Here is an 18,698-nt window from a genome sequence, read left to right as displayed (position 1 = left end):
ATGTGTCATATATAATGAGGCATTAGGTAATTCACATCATAGACCTATGTCAACTTACATGAGCTTCTATACTTCCTGGCTGATTTGTGGTACAGCAGTGGAGAGATCCCTCCTACACAAACCTACACCAGCTGGCATAGCCCTGGACACCCTAAGCACAGCACACTCCAACTGCATGTGGAAACGCACGTACAGACTGGCCCTGTCCTGCTGTGCTCCCATCAATCCCTGAGGTTGCTTTCTTACTTGCCCAAGTCCCAACTTTTGGCCCTGCTGGTCTATGATGTGGCAGGGTTGTCTTGCCTGAGGCTGCAGACTGCTGATGGCTTTTTGTGCATGTGGGTGCCAGGGAGCCTGTCCTATGTCCTATGGCCCATGCTGAAGTTCTTCAGGCTCCGTAAACACTAGCATAAAAACCGTCCTGCCTTCAAATGTTAGCATAGTCTGGGTGAAGCATCTTGCCCGGGTGCACCACCCTCTCTAACAGGGCTCTTCATATAGTATTGCAAATATTATCTATTTCTCCTACTAGATCATTAAGGTTAAAATGTCAAAGGCATTCTCAAATATAAAAATATTTTTGGTTTCCACTTTTGTTGTTTACATGTCTAATATCTTCTGTTAAATCACGAAGTAAGTAAATTAATTTCACAACTTTCAACTCCAAGATCCTTGTACTGTGATGTCATATGCTAAACATCGTCAAAAATGCTGCACTATATGAAAACACACCAAATATTTGTGTATTGAAACAAATTGAGTGTTTGGCTTTTAGGTGAGACAACATAGTATGGCATATTAGGATGGTTTTAGAGGCAGAGACTCACGTTTAGACACGAGCTTTACTAGCTGCAAGACTTTCCGTGAGTAAACGTCTTTGAACTTTAGCTTTTTTTCTTTTCCTCAAATACAGGAACAAGACTTTGTAAGGTTTGTGAGGATTAAAATGAAAAGTGTGTATAAAACAGCCTATAGGAACTATAAACAATGTTATTTCCATTTATACCCTACCTTCCTTTCCCATTCATTCATTCATACATTTGGCAAGTGTTTACTGAACACATGCTATGTCCTTGGCACTGGAATTTAGTAGCAAGCAAGATAAGGGATTTAGTGCAAGAGACAGACAATGAACATACAAGTGCCAAGTATCATGTGTGTTATAAAAGAAACGTAGGATGCTAGGGGGCAAATATGAAGAGAGCTCATCTCTCCTGGGGACTCAGGTAACATTTCACATTCAGGTCAAGGAGCCATTAATTATGAAGCTATCAGTCTAATCTTTGCCAAGACTTGTCCCTGTCCAGCTGGACCTACCTTTTTCTGTCCTCAGACTTTATGTGATCCTGCTCTTTCTCTGGCTTCAAATAGTTGGCGAATTTTTGTTTTATTCCTTCTATTGCCCTGCACAGGATATAGTTAAGTGGCCTAATAGTTTAACAGAGCCAGGAATGACAATATCAGAAAATATGCCATATAATGCAGTTTGCATAGGAAGAAACGACAGTATTAACAGAACTACACAGAACCACAAACATTTTTTGTTTGGCCTGACAAGAAAGGAAAAGTGGACATAAATTTTCAAAATCCACGTGAACTCCAAAGCTTCATTAGGCTTTGGCTATTGGATTGATTTGGAAGCGAACGTGAAGTAAATAGAGCTTGTTAATTTTTCTGGTTATAATATTAAAACAAAGTCCTAAAGCTTCCATGAAAACAGTGAAGTCAAAATAACAGTCATCCATTTCATAAATACTTTTCAGAAATGCACTTTTTCAGGGCAAATAAGAGCCTGCACTTAAGATCTTGTGATAACTAATATTAATTCTCAGTCTTGATTGAAAAGCCTTGTCTTCTCTCCTTCTCTCTTTTTCTTTTCCTTTTTTTTTGTTTTGAAGCAGGATAAGAAACATGGAACTAGTCTTTTTTTAAAATTATGAATGTCGTGTTTGTTATCAAAGGTATGCTTCTAAGCTCTCTTAAGCAGTAGGCTTAGAAAGCATAAAGAATGTAAAAATATTTTGAAAGAACTTAACACTTCACTGACCTTGTAATTCTGACATAAAATGATCTCTCCCAGATAATGTAATTCCCTCACATGTAGTTAATAATTCTTACTTGTTTTGACTTCTCAACAGAGATTCATTGTAAGGTTTTAGTTTTAATATTCTGGATTTTATAGAGAAGAATAAAATATTTTCATCATAGAAAACAGGGATTAAATTGAAGCGTAAAGTATAAACTCCCTTGGAAACAGAACTCTGAAAATCGGTAATTTCAGGGATATCTTTTAGAATCTAGAAAATGCTAGTTTTAAGGATTACCTCTCTTCTGGATACTTGTAGTTTGTTAAAAGAGTTTAAAACTACACAGAAGAACAAAGACTGTAGATTTTGCATGCCCAGGGAGCAGTGTGCTAGGCTCTTCCTCATGTTATCTCATTTCATATTGCCCAGATAAGATATTTTATTAAAATATCAGCCTTTCTGAACCTACCTGAAGAAATTGTACTTTCATTTTGGACATTTCAAAGTGACTCCTGACTTTTTTTCTCATTGGCAGTGTGTCACTAAACAAATTTTAATCCAAACCACATAAGGAACTCTTATGAAATAGAAGTGGGTAACTATTATTGATCAATGCCCATCTGAGATCTCAGGAGAACTTCTGAGATTAGTTGCATAATTAAAATCAATTAAAAAGATATGAAATAAAGGGATAAGCCCATGTTCACTTTCAACACATACCTTTAAACAAAACACATTTAAGGCTGCAAACTGATTATTTAAGAACTGGGGTCACAGTTGTAACTTCATTTGCCTTCGAGCGGCAGATCTAAGAGAAGCCTCTCTCTGCCTGTCTCTAAAGAGCATTTCTGAGGCTGAAAACAAGTGTTCCTCATTCTAATGGAAACAGCAGTCCCCCCAAAAAAATCACCTTTCCACAAGAGCTGTCATTTGCTATGTTATCTTATATGAATCCGAGATTTTACAAGGAGAATTTTAAATCACAATACTAATAAGGACGAAGTCTATCTTAATGGCAAAGAAAATTAGAAATATTACAATATATATTCAGTAGTGGACATGTAAAATTTGACATCTCAATCTTATGCAGTGAGACCTGAAACAAAATAAATACTGGTTAAACAGAACTCTAGGAGGAGTAACCAAAGTATAGACTTATTTTTCATCACTGAAAATGAAAGGTTATTGATGTTTTTACTAGAAAACCAGATTAAATATTGGGTGGTGTAAGTTTTAGGAAGTACAACATATATTAAAAAGTAGTAAATAACAGCACACTGAAACAAAGGAAAAACCCCTACAAAATGGAAAACAGTTCTTTTCACTGTCTTTCATGGATAATAACAAAATAAGTTTCCCTCAGTGAAAGCAGCACATGCTTTCACAAGTAGAAATCATCCCAATCTTGTGGAGTGATGTCTTATTTTTCTCCTTTGGTGCAGCTGTGATAGAAAGGTGACATGGAGAGCTTAGTCTAGATTTTAGTTCACCACCTAATTTTATCTCCTAACCAAAACCATCATGATGACAATGATTATTATTAGCGAATGCCTAAGCAGTGCCAGCAGTGGCACTGGGCACTGATTGGTGGCTGCACATGGATAACACACATAAGAAGAGGACTTGGCACATGGAAGAAGGATGTGAGATTGTTTCCCCATGATTCATCCACTGCCCTGGGAGCTGTCCACCAAAGACCAAGGCAGACTGAGTTCAGTTTAGTTTGCCATTTAGTTTGTGTGCTACTTGGAATTTATGAGTTAATGCTATGAAGTCCATCCACAAAAGTTACTTTTATTCCCTTTTATCTCATAAAAGATAACAGGCACAAAAGGAAAGAACCGGCCTCTCCAGGAGACTGGCAAAGCGATTTTCTTTAAAATCATGTTAGATGGGAGATGAGTAGGTGCTTGCTGTGAGTGGAGGAAGATGGCAGTGAAAGGATAAAACCATAAAAAACAAAACACAACATGACACTAACATGGGGGAAACATGATCTTTAAAAAGATGCCTAGAGATAAGAAAAGAATGTCAGCTTGTTGCCTGGGTCCCAAGGAAGGAAGCATAAATGAGTTGGAAATAGATGAAAACAGTGGCTCAGAAGCTGTGGGGTCAGAAAGAGGAAGCATTCCCCTCCTATTATCTGGCTAAATTATCTAGTGAAGAAGTATATATATGACAAGAGTTGAATACAGTAGACATGAGCATTAGCGTGTGTTCAGGGAGTGGGGATTAATTTCTAGGAATTTTATGCACATTTTTAAATGATAATACAATTTTCTAAGAGGGTCTGTAGCTTTCTGATTTTTAAGCTGTAAAACTCCATGGGGGAATAGACTGTGGCTGTCTTTAAATCCCAGCTCCTAGCGCAGTACCTGTACCTAGTGGGATTTAATATATGTTGTTGATTAAATCCATCAGTGAATTTGGTCAGTGCCCAACAGAGATTAAGAATTATTGGGTTAGAGGGAATGTTCTCTTTATATCGACAGTCAGAATTTAAGAGTGGGTTAAGAAAAACTTTACTTCTTGAAAAGCAAAACTGATAAGATTGAAGGTGGAGTTGGAAGTATCTGGAGGTAGTAGATTGCATACACATACATGAAATAAAAATGATGCTCGGCACACTGAATGGGAGCTGGAGTTGGGAGAAAGGGAAACCAAATACTTGGGTCAGCATGGTGATGCCTGGAGGACAAGTGGGAGGCCAGGGAAGTAAATGAAACTTGAAGATACAGATGACATAAGGGAGGTGAGAGACTTTTTCCTCCAATGTCTATTTAAAATGAGAGACAAAACTCAGCAAACAAATTGGATTAAGTAACTCAAAGTGAATTTATGTTAATTTGAAGATTCATGACCTAATCCTTGTGACTAAGACTCACTACCTACATATTTCAATCACTTAAAAAATGCATCAAATTGTGGAAAATAAAACCAGGAGCTTTGACTTTTTGTTTTGTTTTACTTTATAGAAAATCTAAAGAGAAATTCTTGTGCTATTAAAGTTTATCATCATAAGCAAAACAAAATAATTCACAAAGGAAAATAATGGAGTTCTTATGATTTCTCAAGGAATCTTTAAGTTTGGTATTTGCCTTTCTAATCAATCACAGTCATATTACTTAGCTCATTGTCCCTTACTGACAGACTAATATTTCAGAGGGACACTGAAGAGTGTATGAACAGCCCCATCACAGTCTTACTCTTGCTTGTTAGTTACTCACCTCGAAATGCTGAGTGTGTCCACCATCTTTTTCACCTCCTTTCCTATAAACAACAGCAACAACAACAAAATCATAAAATATCTACTTGTTTTATAACAATGTTTTTCATCCATTGATATTATAATTTTATTTTAAGAGTATGTTGAGTAGCTCTAAGCCTAATACTTACAAAATTCAAAAACAAAACACAAAACGAAAAATTAATCAAAACAAAGCAAACTGGAAACACAAATAAACATGACTATAGTTATTTGCCTTCAATAGCACTGTGATAGATTTTCTATTCTAAGCATTTTCCTTGCTATACAATATTGCTGGTAAATATATAGTCCTTTAAATCCATTCTTTTTAGTTCTTATAATTCACATTGCATTACATGAAAATAACCTTTTCCTGCCCTTGGAAAGAAAATTAGGAGATAATTCTAAAATTACCTTTCATCGGACATCCGTTCAAAACCATCAGGTCCGGTTCTCTCATGAGATCGAGTGGAATTGAGACTTTCCATATTCTGTAACAGAACCATTATTGGTTGTCCAACAGGAATGGTAAGAAATATGCAATGCAGACCCTCCTTTCTTTAAAACAGAAAAATCACATAATATGTATATATAAACTAATTCTAGTCCTCATATTTTTATCTTTGTTTAAACTAGTAAAATTATGACAGTTTATTATATCCTACTTTCATAGAATTGTCTATTGAACTTTATCATCCTTTTAACAAAGATATGTGACAGCATCACAGAAATGGCCATTGTGCCCTATAATGTTTCTCTTAGGTATTATCCACATTGGACAGCTAAATAGCAAAACCCAGACTGTTAAAGAATCAGGGTGGGTCAGACTTAGAATTGAGGAATCTGACCTCGAATCTCCTCAGAAACTGATGTAACATTTTCTCTCTCTCTCTCTCTCTCTATATATATATGTTTAAGAATGTATATATACATATGCATATACACATTTATATATATTCAGTGTATATTGATAAAATCGAAGGTGGAGTATACACATATATGTATATATACATACATACATATATGCACACACACATATACATACTTAGTGTATACTGCTAATATTATCTAGAGTAACATGTAGCTTATACATAAGCTGTAAAATATCTATAAACAGAAATGAAAATTTAAGAACCTTTCTACAATATTTAATGTTAATCTTTATATTAGCCAGGATGGAAAAAGACAGAAAACCTAATTTGAATAGTATGCATTTTCAGCTGACCAGGTAGGGTTACTGCTTACCAGGAGGCATATATGTAAGATTTTTTTGACTGCCTCTGTGAATATGGCCAATGCTTTCTAAATATCATTCAGGTGACTGGAACAGAATAAGTAAGCCATTTCCTTGAAGGGAGATTACACATAAGCAAACAAGAGAATATCTGAATTCAGCAAACTCAAAAACAAAGCTGCCTTGGAAATTTGGACCTGAATTTTGTTAACTCAGATTTGTATCTGCATTAAAAGGATATTAAGCATAATCCACTCATCCTGTGTCATCAAAGTAAATTATACATATATGAAAGTAACATATGTTCATCTACATATCAATAACATTCCATTATAATAAAACCCTTTACTAAGTAAATCTAATTAAGGTTCACAATAATCCCATGAAGTTGGCATTTACAACGATCTCCACAAAATAAACACATAATTAGAATAGAAAACGAATCTTTAGCTTGGTAGATAGCTGAATTATTTTCCATTTATGTTGGTTTGGCCAATCTGCCTGGAATTCTCAGTTTGACACCCTGGGCTCCATTAAAGAATAGAAACAAAGAGAGATATCATAACATAATAGTTATGACGGTGACTCTGAATCAGAATACTTGGGTTAGAATTCCAGTTCCGCCATTTGCCAATTGTATGACCCTACTTCAGCCTTAATTTCCTCATCTGGAAAATGAAGATGGCAACAATAGTTAACATAGGGTGGTCATGAGGATTAAATAAAGTGATATATAAAGTACTAGAATAATGATGGGCGCGGTGACTCACACCTGTAATCCCAGCACTTTGGGAGGCTGAGGCGGGCAGATCACGAGGTCAAGAGATCGAGACCATCCTGACCAACATAGTGAAACCCCATCTCTACTAAAAATACAAAAATTTGCTGGGTGTGGTGGCACGTGCCTGCAGTCCCAGCTACTTGGGAGGCTGAGGCAGGAGAACTGCTTGAACCTGGGAGGCGGAGGTTGCAGTGAGCCGAGATTGCGCCACCGCACTCCAGACTAGCAACAGACAGACTCCGTCTCAAAAAAAAAAAAAAAAAATAGAATAATGCCTGGTACGTTTAATGAATACTGTTAATATAATTAATGAATTGTTGATGTTATTGTTTCTGAACCAAGAAAAACATTTTATTGTTATTTGTTATAATATCTCCAAGATGTTTGTTATAATGTCTCCAAGGAAAATATTTTACTGTTCTTTGTTCACAGTCAAGACACTGTCCGAAGAACAGGAAATACAGTGTTTGTGTCTGCCATTAGAATACTAGAATACTGAGCATCAATTTACACACTTAGATAATTTTAGAATGGATCCGAGAAATTAAAAATTACAACTTCAACTTTATTCATACCTCTAAAGTTTGAGTTAGAAGAGGCCTTTATAAAATGGCTCCCATTAAATCAAGAATAATTGCTCTTATTACCTGAATGTGACTTTCCTGATGAAGAGGGATGTATCTATGACAAAGAATCTTTGTTCCCATTGGTAATCTTCAATAGATTATCAGAATCTTTAGTGTAAGATCTAGTGCAATAGTATTAGGTTTTCCTAAAGCTCTGAAACATGAATTCCAAAGGAAAGCACAATCCTCTATCTTCAGTTCATTTCACAGCAGCGCCAATGAAATGATACATTCATAATTACATGTAAATGACTATTTCCAAAGAACTAATCATTTTCAGATCAAGGCTAAGAAATATTCAGATCCTTCCTGTAGGAGATAGCTTAAAAGAAAAAAATAAAATAAAAAAGAAATATTCAGAAAGAATAAGAGTGAACAGAAAATAAAACATAATAGCATTATATAAATTTAGAGATATTTCAGTTAGAAGATGTTAGAAGGTTAGAAGATGGCTTTTTTTTTTTTTTTTCCTAAACAGAGGAACCAAAATATAACTGAAACAGGCGTTAGGAACTACAGAATAAAGTCAGTTAGGTCACACAATAGACAGCTTTGCAAAAAGCAGTTGTGAGATGTGAGAAAGCTTAGCTGACCTCCAGGTTAAAACAAGTATTAACTTCTTCAACTCCATCCCTACCACTTTTTACATGTTTTATCCGTAAGTTTAAGAACTCTCCAACGACTTGAGGTTTTGTAGATGTAATTCACAAAGGCTGATTTCCAACATTGTTCAATATTCTTCTCTAAGGCTTTTTAGTAATTCTAATTGTCATGTTATTTCTGTACACATTTGAGCCTGCTGAATATTCACTGTCTGGTTTCACTAAAACAGCATGCAGGTACACAGTGTTCCTTTTCTAAGGTAGCTGGGATGCACCTATACCTTTTGGAAATGGAAAATCTGAAGAATGTTACAACCGGGAAAGCATTTTTTTTTTTTTTCTTTTCAGAATCAAACTAACAAGGGTAGTAAACATCTATGAGTACAGTAACAAAACTATGTATTTCCATGGGCACAATACATTTTGTAGATTCTAATTTGTATTCTTTGTTTTGGGGTTAGGGAGGAATGATTAAGATAAAGAAATAGATCAGTAATCTCTCTACTTCACTAAGATGAGGGAAGGGAAAAGTGTAATGTACAGGTCAAAATAATGCTGAAATGCAGAATGCTTTTGAGAAGTAGACCTTCAGATGTGCTCCAGGTGCTAATAATACTTGTCTTACAAGAAAATATTGAGTCATTGTCTTTTGAAGGTTTTAAACTGTTTTATGTCCCAAACATATCTCTACCAGGTGTGGTAAAAGAGTAGTCCATTAATGTTTTTATTGATTAGATGTTGAAGTAATAGAATATTGTGGAAGTGTTTTATTACATTAACTTTTATTTTAATTCCTCTTCTAAATTTGGGATCTTTTAAAGGTAATAGGTAATTTTTAAAAAGCAGGAAAGAACAGATTGTGACTTTAGGTCTAATTTAATAAAGTTGCTTCTTGTGTTGCGATTTTTTTCAACCAGATAAAGCCTAGTTTATAATCCATAAAATTCTGACTCATATAAGTCCTATCAATGACTTTCAAAACACAGAATCACTGTGGCATAATTTATTTTGATAATTTTGGGGTGTCAGAGGAACTAAATTTTAAAAACCATTCTCCTTAATTATAAAGATAACCTCAAGTCTAAAAGAGCAAAAGCCTTGATAAAAGTTCATTTTAGACTGTGGAATTTATTTTCGATTATTTTTCTTTCTCCCTCTCTGTGTTGGTGTTGAAAGCTAGGCTCAAAACCTGTTTGACCACTGACTGAAGCACTTAAAAACACTTGGAACAAAAACAAATTCATCTTCTAAAACTGTAAAATGCTGACAAAGCTTTAATAGAGGACACACACAAAAATGCCTCTCTCGATATACAAACAGCTCAATCTGAAGGCTACAGGAATGCTGTTAGTCAAAACAGGTTCATTATTCTAACCTTGAGCTCTAAGAGAAGGAGAATATTTGATAGTCTCGTTAAGAAAGGATTAATGGCATATTTGAATTCCTTTTTGTACCCTTTTGTACATTTTATGTTTTATTGCTTAAAATTTTATAAGCTCATCCATATTAAAAAAGAACTACTGGTATCATAAAGGATGCCTATGAAGAGTTTACCAGTTGTCCACCCAAACCCATGCTACGCTTCTTCCACCGTCATAAAGTAGATGCCCAGCAACAATACATTTCCCAGTCTCTCTTGTGATCAGGTACAACCATGTGACTGACTGCTCTCCAATGGGATGTGAGAAGTGATATGTGTGGCTTCCAGATCAGCCAATACAATGCTTCACCAGGTACAGACGCTCTTCAACTTACCATGGAGGTTATATCCCAATAAACCCATGGTAATTAGAAAATATCATAAGCCAAAAATGCTTTTAGTACACCTAACCTACTGAATGGCATACCTTAGCCTAGCCTAAACATGGTCAGAACACTTAAATTAGCTTACAATTGGGCAAAATCACCTAACAGAAAGCCCATTTTATAACAAAAGTGTTGAATATCTCATGTAAGTATAGAATACTATACTTACTGAAAGTAAAAATCCAGATGGTTGCATGGATACTCGAAGTACAGCTTCTACTGAATATGTATAGCCTTCTTTCCTTACTCAATAGTACAAAGTGGAAAGGAATCCCAGATGTGTGCATAAACATGAAGAGGCTGATACAAGTTAGAAGAGTATTCACTTTTCATAGATGAAATGTGGGCTGTGGTTAGAACACAAAGATAGACCTTTGGTGTTATGCAAAGGAGGCAGTGGGGGAAAGTTGTTGGAGTTCTTGATGAGATGGTCTTTAGATCAAAGTGATCTATGATCACACCACTCCACTTGTCCATCAGGTTCCATCCCCTATCCCCCATCAAGAACATTGCTCCTGCAATGGATCTCTCTTGCATCGTCATCTCCGCCTCTCCATTGGCTTGTCTTATACAAATATTCTGTAACATCACTGCCTTCTAAAAACTGTCTTCAGCTTGTATTCTCTCCAACTGCTACCTCGTTTTTCTTCCCCCCTGTAAGGCAAAACGTGTTCAAAGACTTTCCATACTTGTAGTATCCAACTCATTTCCTCTTAGGCTTTCTTGAACCCACTTAATCAGGCTCTTCCTGCCTCTTCCCACCGATAGAGCTCCCATCAAGGTAGCTGTGGGTTAGCTAGATATATGTGAAATTATCACTCACTCCCTATTCCAATTTCTTTCTTCTGATTTTCTCTGGACCTAAATCTAATGAGGCTCTTGCCTTCATGTTGCACTGGAGATTGGCAGCAGCTCCTTCTTAGTCCCTTGTGGTGCTCCCTTCTCATCTGCTTACCCCCTAAATGTTGGTATGTCTCAGGGCTTAGTCCTTGGAACCTTTATTTTTACCCTTTGTACTCGGTCCTTTGGTGTCAGCTTATCCACTCTCAAGGGTTTAAAAACCAACTGTGTGCCAAAGACTTCCAAAATTATTTATTTCATCTCTCCCTTGACCTCCAGATTAATATATCTAACTGCCTACTTGAATTCTTTACTAGATTATGTCAATTATTTTACTTTAGTCCTTATCCATTTCTCATCACCCCATACGCTATACTTAACACAGTTGCCATAGTGATCCTTTTATAAAGTATGCCACAAAATGGCTTCCTTCCCCTCTCAATCTTCTGTGGCTCCTCATCCTACTTAAGGTAACTGCTAAAGTCCTAAAAATGGTTATGAAGCCTTAGGTGATCAGGACCTCTGCTACATCTTTGATCTCATCTCCTACAATGCTCCTCTCAACTATGTTCTAACCATGGCCACCTCTTCCCTGTCCTCAAAGGCTCAGCATGCTGCTCCCTCTGCCTAGATTTTCTCTCCCCAGATATCCTGATGGCTCATTGCCTCAACTCCTTCAGGTCTCTGCACAAGCATCATTTTCAGTGAGGCCTGACATGAATGTCCTCTAGGATGTCGATCCTTTACCTCTTACCACTTTCCATACTCTTTACCCTGCCTTATTTCTCTCCACAGCATGTACTGCCATCTGACTAGGTATTTCTTTCCTATCTATCTCATTTTATGAGACTGTAAACTTCAGGAAGGTAGAGTGTGTGTCTGTTTCGATCACATTGTGTCCTTAGTGTTGAAAATAGTGCTTGTCATATAGTTAGCTGTTGTGTGATTGAAGGAATAAATAATTTTAAGTCAGTGGTTCACATTGTTGGACTTTTTTACATTATTATTACCACCCAGAAAATCACGATCATGTAGTTTTTGACAGGAGTTCTTGCTGAGTTGTGTTACACTGAAAACAATGGTTGAAAATTGCTGCGTTACGTAGATAATTGTTTTGTAGCAGCAGACATGTTCTGGAGAGGAAAGTGAGTAGAGGCTTGGAGACATGTTGGCTGGCTGTTTCAATATTCCAAATTAGTTATAATAAGAGCCTCAGCTATGTAATGGCAATACAAAAAAGGGAAAGGAGATGCACATAATATCTTTTTAAAAAGCAGAATCAACTAAATTTGACAAATGATTGAAATGCTGAAAGAAGGATGGAGGTGAGGAAAAGGAAAGGACTTGGAAAATGACTAAGGAGACGATGATGTGATTGAATCAGATGGGACTCTTGAATGAAAAAGAGATTGAGGAGAAGATGATGAGTTTGGTTTCAACATGTTGACTTTAAAGTATTCTCTAGGGTGAACTGCAGACAGAATCCATCAAATGTTAATTTGTAAGTCATTTGTAGAGAGGTGACAACTGAAACCATGGAACTGGAGAAGCTCTGAAAGTTCAGATAGAAAAGAGATATGAGACAAAAATCTAGGTAACATTTAAATCCAAGCATGATTTATGGGAGCTTAGCCAGGGAAGCATACAGCAAAGAAGAAAACAGTCATTGTCGTATGAGGACAAGGAGAGGTCAACCATCATTGAGACCCAGTGAGAAAGGGTTCAGACAAAGAGCCACAAAGTATCAAACACCCCAAGGCCTTGAGGAGGCCAAGAACTAGATGAAGTCATAGCACAGGGACCAGTGATAGCACAAAAGACCAGTAGAGACATGAAGAAAAAATCTGTAGAGAACGGGGTTGGGGTTCGGATTGGGATTGGGGTTCGGATTGGGGTTGGGAGTGGAATCTAGACTATAGGGATTGATGTATAAATATGAAAAGAAGAATGGGGTCTGGGCGTGGCACCTCACTCCTGTAATCCTAGCACTTTGGGAGGCTGAGGTGGGAGGATCACTTGAGGCCAGAAGTTTGAGACCAGCCTGGGCAACATAGTGAAACTCTGTCTCTAAAAAACATTTTACAAATTAGCTGGGTGTGGTGGCGCATGCCTATGGTCCTGGCTACTTGGGAGGCTGGGGCAGGAGGATCCCCTAAGCCCAGGAGTTGGGTGTTGCAGTGAGCTTTGATCATGCCACTGCACTCCAGGCTAGATGACAGAGTGAGACTCTGCCTCTTAAAAAAAATAGAAGAACTGAAACTAACAAGTACAGACTGTTCAAAATGTGTGATGGTAAAATGAAGAAAAGAGATTGGCCATCAGAGCAGAGGGAGCAGAAACATATTTACCATGTTCAGTTTTACCTCTTCTTTAGCACATTTAGTTGCATTTAAATCTCACAAAAAAAACCACAATCTCACAAAAAGCTGCTATTTTACAGATGAAGTAAAAGGCTAAGTAACGTGCTTTACTTGCCATAGCTATGAAGTGAGATAGCTGGAACTGAAATTCAGGTATGATTATAAGACCTATTCTCCTTTCTTGAACCTTGACTGAGATTTCATGTACACCTGAAACTAAAAGGAAGTTGTTCATAAATAAGAGACCTATAGACTTTGTTTGTATTTTTTATATATTAAATGTAATATTATAGAATTCATATAATCACACAGAACATATGTGGAGAGAAGAGAAACAATTACCTCTAATACTACTGCCACCACCATAGTGCAATCATACAATCACTTTTAGCTATATATCCTTTTAGCCTTTTTTCCTAGGAATGAATATGTCATACATATATGTGCATGCACTGTAGGTAATGCTTCATAACCTATTTTTATATTGAAGGGCAGTACAGTGATATCCCAGCTCCACCACTTATGTGTGACCTAGTTGTTTAATCTCCTGTGCCTAATTTTCCTCATGATTAGAATGGGAATAACAATATCTACCTATGGATTATTGGGAGGATTAAAATTGAGAATGTATGCAAAGCACTTAAAATATAACTTGTCAAATATTTTCTATTTTATTATATAATCTTCATAACTATAATTTTGAATCATTGCAGAATATTTTATTGAGTTGACATATAAATGTTACTCGTCTGCTCTTCTACTTTTGAACATTTAAATTGCTTCTAATACTCCATGATTATAAATAGCCTTGCAGTGAGCAAATTAATACATATGGTTTTTTCAATATTTAAGATTATACACCTAGTGGCTGGGTGTGGTGGCTCATGCCTGTAATCCCAGCACTTTGGGAAGCCGAGGCGGGCAGATCAATTGAGGTCAGGAGTTTGGGACCAGCCTGGCCAACATGGTGAAACCCCATCTCTACTAAAATACAAATATTAGCTGGGCGTAGTAGTGTGCACCTGCAAACCCAGCTACTCGGGAGGTTGAGGCAGGAGAATCGCTTGAACCCAGGAGGGGGAGGTTGCAGCGAGCTGAGATCGCGTCATTGCACTCCAGTGGGCAATAAGAGTGAAACTCCATCTCAAACAAACAAACAAACAAACAAACAAAAAAGGATTATGCACCTAGAACAGAGTAGCAGAAGGAGGGTTACTGGATAAAATGCATGAATGTGTTGTGATTTTTGAGTCAAAGTATTAAACTCTGCCCTAGAGCGGAAGTTTGGAGATAGACTTTTTTTTTTCCTAAGCCAATGGAGATGAGCCAATAGAGGGGAAGTGTATATGTGTAAATATTTTTTTATGCCTGTGTGAGGTAGGCTGGGAGATGGATGTAAAAAATAGAATTTTCAAAGATACTTTTCACCTTAGAGGTTAGTCTTAGAATTTAGGAAACTTACTTTGTCATTTGAGCAGGAAAGAAAATAAAATAGGCAGAGAGCTAGAGAAATCTGGAAGTGAAGTGAGGGAAGTTGAAACAGAAGCTGGTTATTTCAGCTCTTCAAAGTAAAAGAGGAGATAAGGTTTTCTTCTGGGAGAGAAGGAAGGGCACAGGTATGAGCTTGGGGTTTAAGGAAAGGGAAAGGTTGAAATTGTGGCAATAATTTGAGGTAAGGCAGTGCAGTCTGATGCCCAGACTGATACCTCACTGCCCCGATTGCTGAGCTCTGAATTATCTGTAGTTTCTCAGTCTCTGCTGATCATGATATCCTCAAGAGGCAAAAGGACAGAGGGAGAAAGGAGCCAGATAGTTCTCACTGTAAAGACACCACATCTTTAAGATGCTTTTCCAGGTCTACACCATATTCTCCTCTTTGGCTGTGCTGTGGGCCAGCAAGATCACTGTGAAGCCATTCACTCACTGTCTTCAGTTACTCTCCTACCATCTTCTCCTGAAAATGGCTCTTGCTGCCATCTTCCTACCAACACTGTTCTTACTAAGATCACCAGGGAGCTACATTTTGCTAATTTCAATGGTCAAACTCGCAGTCTTCTACTTGACCTATCATCTGATTCTCCTTCCTCTTTGAGACCCTTGCTTACTTGGCTTCTAAGATACCAAACTTACCTCATTTTTCTTCTAGTTTTCTGGCTGCTGCTTCTTAAGTTTCTTCTGCTGGCTTCTCATCTCCCCATTCTCTGCCTCAAGGCCTTGTGAGAAGGCCTTTTCTATTCAAATTCACTCCCTTGGTTATCTCAGCCAGTGTATTGGCTTTAAATGTCATTTATAATGCTCATGACTCCCACATTTGTATCTCTAAGGAGGACATTCTCCCGAAACTCTAGGCCCAGAAGCCCAGTTGCCTCTCTAGTATCTCTCCTCTTAGATGTCTAATGGGCAGCTCAGTCTTTCCATGTCAGAAACTGAACTTAGGATATGACTCCCAAAACTTCTATCTACCTCATCTCAGTAAATTGGCAACACCAGTCTCCCAGCTGCTCAGGCCAAAAATCTTGGAATCATCTTTGACTCCTCTTTTGCTTTCATACCCCACATTGAATCTGTCAGGTGATTTTGTCAATTCTATCTTCAAAATACATTCATTTTCTTACCCCACCTCATGACCACTGCAGTGTACAACTCCCAGGGGGAACAATTCATGTTTTAGTTGATGGGAACAGTGCTCCCTAGACCAGTGCAGGGTATAGCCCGTGAGTCCATATAGCTGGCTCTTGTATCACCTCAGTTCAAACTATCATCATCTCAAACCCAGATGACTGTAATGACTCCTAACTGGTCTCTCTGCTTCTGCCCTTGCCTGCTTACTGTCTATTTTCAACAAAACATTAACAAATTTAAGTAAGCCAGGTCACTGTTCTACTGAGAACTCAATGGCTTCGCATCTCACCCAGAATAAAGGAGGGGTCCTTACAATGATCTATAAGGACCTACCTATTTAATGTGCCCTGCCTTTCCATTACCTCTTTCATTTTGCTCACTCTTTTCCAACCGTAATGGTATCTCTGTGGTTCCTTGAATATTCCAGAAAACAATTGTCTCAAAGCCCTTGCACCTGTCATTCCATCAGTAAGGCTTGCTTCCTTGCTTCCTCTAGTTCTTTATACTCAAGTGTCAAATTCTTGGAGAGGTCTCCTCTGGTTATTCCATTTAAAACTGCATCCCTTGCCCCCTCACAGTTCCTGTCCCCATTCCCTAGATATTTTTTCTTTCTAGTTGTTATCACTACCTAATATACTTTATTCTTTACTTATTTATCTTGGTCATTGTCTGTTTCCCTGACTAGAATGTAAGCTCCAGGAAGGCAGGAATTGTTACCTGTTTTTCTCATTACTGTATCCACAGGATCTAAACTATTTCCTGCCACATAGAAGACATATAATTATTTATAATTTTTTTAAGCAATAGAAACAAATGTTTGGTCAGAATGTAAAGAACTTAAAATGGGCTAGGGAAAGGTTTTGGAGGAAAGTTGGGGAAAGTAGAATTAGAAGGTTAAAAATAAGGGGGAAGTGAAGATACACAACTTAACTTTCAGGATGTAGTCTTAACACTAGTCTGTTGTATTCCCTGGCTCTTTGCTTTGTGGTTACTTGAGAAGATTAGATGTTTAAATTCATGGAATATAAGAATTGGAAAACATCTTTGAGAACACCCTCACTTTAGAGATGAGGAAGTTTTTCTTCTAAGTTGTACTGGCAGGGTTTTAAGTTATTCATTGCAACAAAGACACGGTCCACTGAGCTCACATGTGACAGGCACAATCCTGGAATGCGGAAACTGGCAACTGAGGTAGGGGCAAGTTCTTTCACATAAAAAACCCCAAATGGAATTAGGATCTTCCATCCCAATGTTTTTCAGCACAGACCATGTCCATAGTTTTATCAGTAAACATATATTCTAAGGAGTATATGTACTTTTCCACTTCTATTAACTATTACCATCTAACTAACTTATGACACTATTCCTGGTAGAAAAAATTAATGGGTTAAATGAACGTAAAAAGGGATTCAAACTGAGAAGCCTGCTTCATAGCTTCTTTTCACACTATAAAGCCAAGTCTCAGACTTCCAGTCACCAGATATCTCTTTGGCAGATAAGCAAATCATGGGCCAAATAGAGAGCTAATGACGTTAATACCATGTATTTTATTTAAATATTTACTTTTAACAACAGAAATGAAATTATCAGGGTTAAAAAAGTGTGTCATGATTCCAGACTTTAAATTCTTTATTTTGAGAACTGTACCAGACATAAGTCTGAGGTAGATGATTACTTCTGTCCATTCTAGCTCATCAGTTTACTTCCAGAAACCATGCATTGAGACATTATGGGGGAAAAAATCCTAGATTTGCATTTATGTATATTTTACTTATGGAAAAATTAGAAATCTTCTCCGAGCACATGCAGAAATTGACAATGAGAAAATAGGTGGCCCGTGAATTTTATTGAATGTATGAAAAGCACAGCATGGAGCTAAAAACTGGTCAGAGACAAAGTACTTCAGAGGATGTGCACACCAAACAGTAGGAGAGGATATTGTCTGTTTTCATTAGGGATTCCAGTTCCTGTCACATTATAACATTTATCTCCAGGTTTTTGGCTTTGTCATTTTTTTTAACTAAAGGGACAGACTTTGTTGCTTATTTTTCAGAGAAACTAACGCATAAAGGAAGAAGGATGATGAATGTTAATAGTTACACTGAACAAATATTTAGCCATTGATTAAACCACTTGTAAAAACGTATACTATGTATTGAATTAATGATCCAAGATTCAGGTCTGAGGCAACTACGTAGGGATTAGTTTCTTTCTGTTTCTGATTAACTTGGAAGAAAGTACTTTAAAAGAGTATAGATTTGAAATGAAATTTCTGAACATGAAGAGATATCTGAACACGAAGATAGCTGATCCTCTTTCACTGTGCATTTCACCTTGCTTTAAGTTCATTCATTAATTTATAAAACATATTCATTTAGACAAGTACAAATAGAATGGGGAAAAAGAAGAAAAAATGCTTTATGGGCAATTTTATTTCAAAAACAAAATTTAGAAATGCTTGAAAAAAATGAGAAAAAAAAAATGGAAATCAGAGTTTGTGTGGTGTCTCTTGTTCCTCTGTAGAATGTAATATTTCTCAGCCTTAATTTCTGT

At 37.0% G+C, this 18,698-nt stretch overlaps 1 protein-coding gene across 12 annotated transcripts in view; it reads right to left on the bottom strand.

Annotated features, from left to right (window-relative positions):
• The window catches only part of LOC105479633 (family with sequence similarity 13 member A), a 377,790-nt gene that overhangs the window by 33,186 nt on the left and 325,906 nt on the right, over positions 1-18,698 (bottom strand). For all 12 annotated transcript variants that reach the window (XM_011737705.3, XM_011737709.3, XM_011737712.3 and 9 more), the window contains 2 exons: positions 5,689-5,765; positions 5,255-5,297 (listed from right to left, as the gene is read on the bottom strand). In XM_011737705.3, the coding sequence (XP_011736007.2) occupies positions 5,255-5,297; positions 5,689-5,765 (120 nt within the window). The remainder of the gene's footprint in view (positions 1-5,254; positions 5,298-5,688; positions 5,766-18,698) is intronic.

This window comes from Macaca nemestrina, chromosome 3, assembly GCF_043159975.1.
Source record: "Macaca nemestrina isolate mMacNem1 chromosome 3, mMacNem.hap1, whole genome shotgun sequence".
NCBI classification, from domain to species: Eukaryota; Metazoa; Chordata; class Mammalia; order Primates; family Cercopithecidae; genus Macaca; species Macaca nemestrina.
The sequence above is the reverse complement of the archived record's forward strand: the minus strand, read 5'-3'. Positions and strand labels throughout refer to the sequence as shown.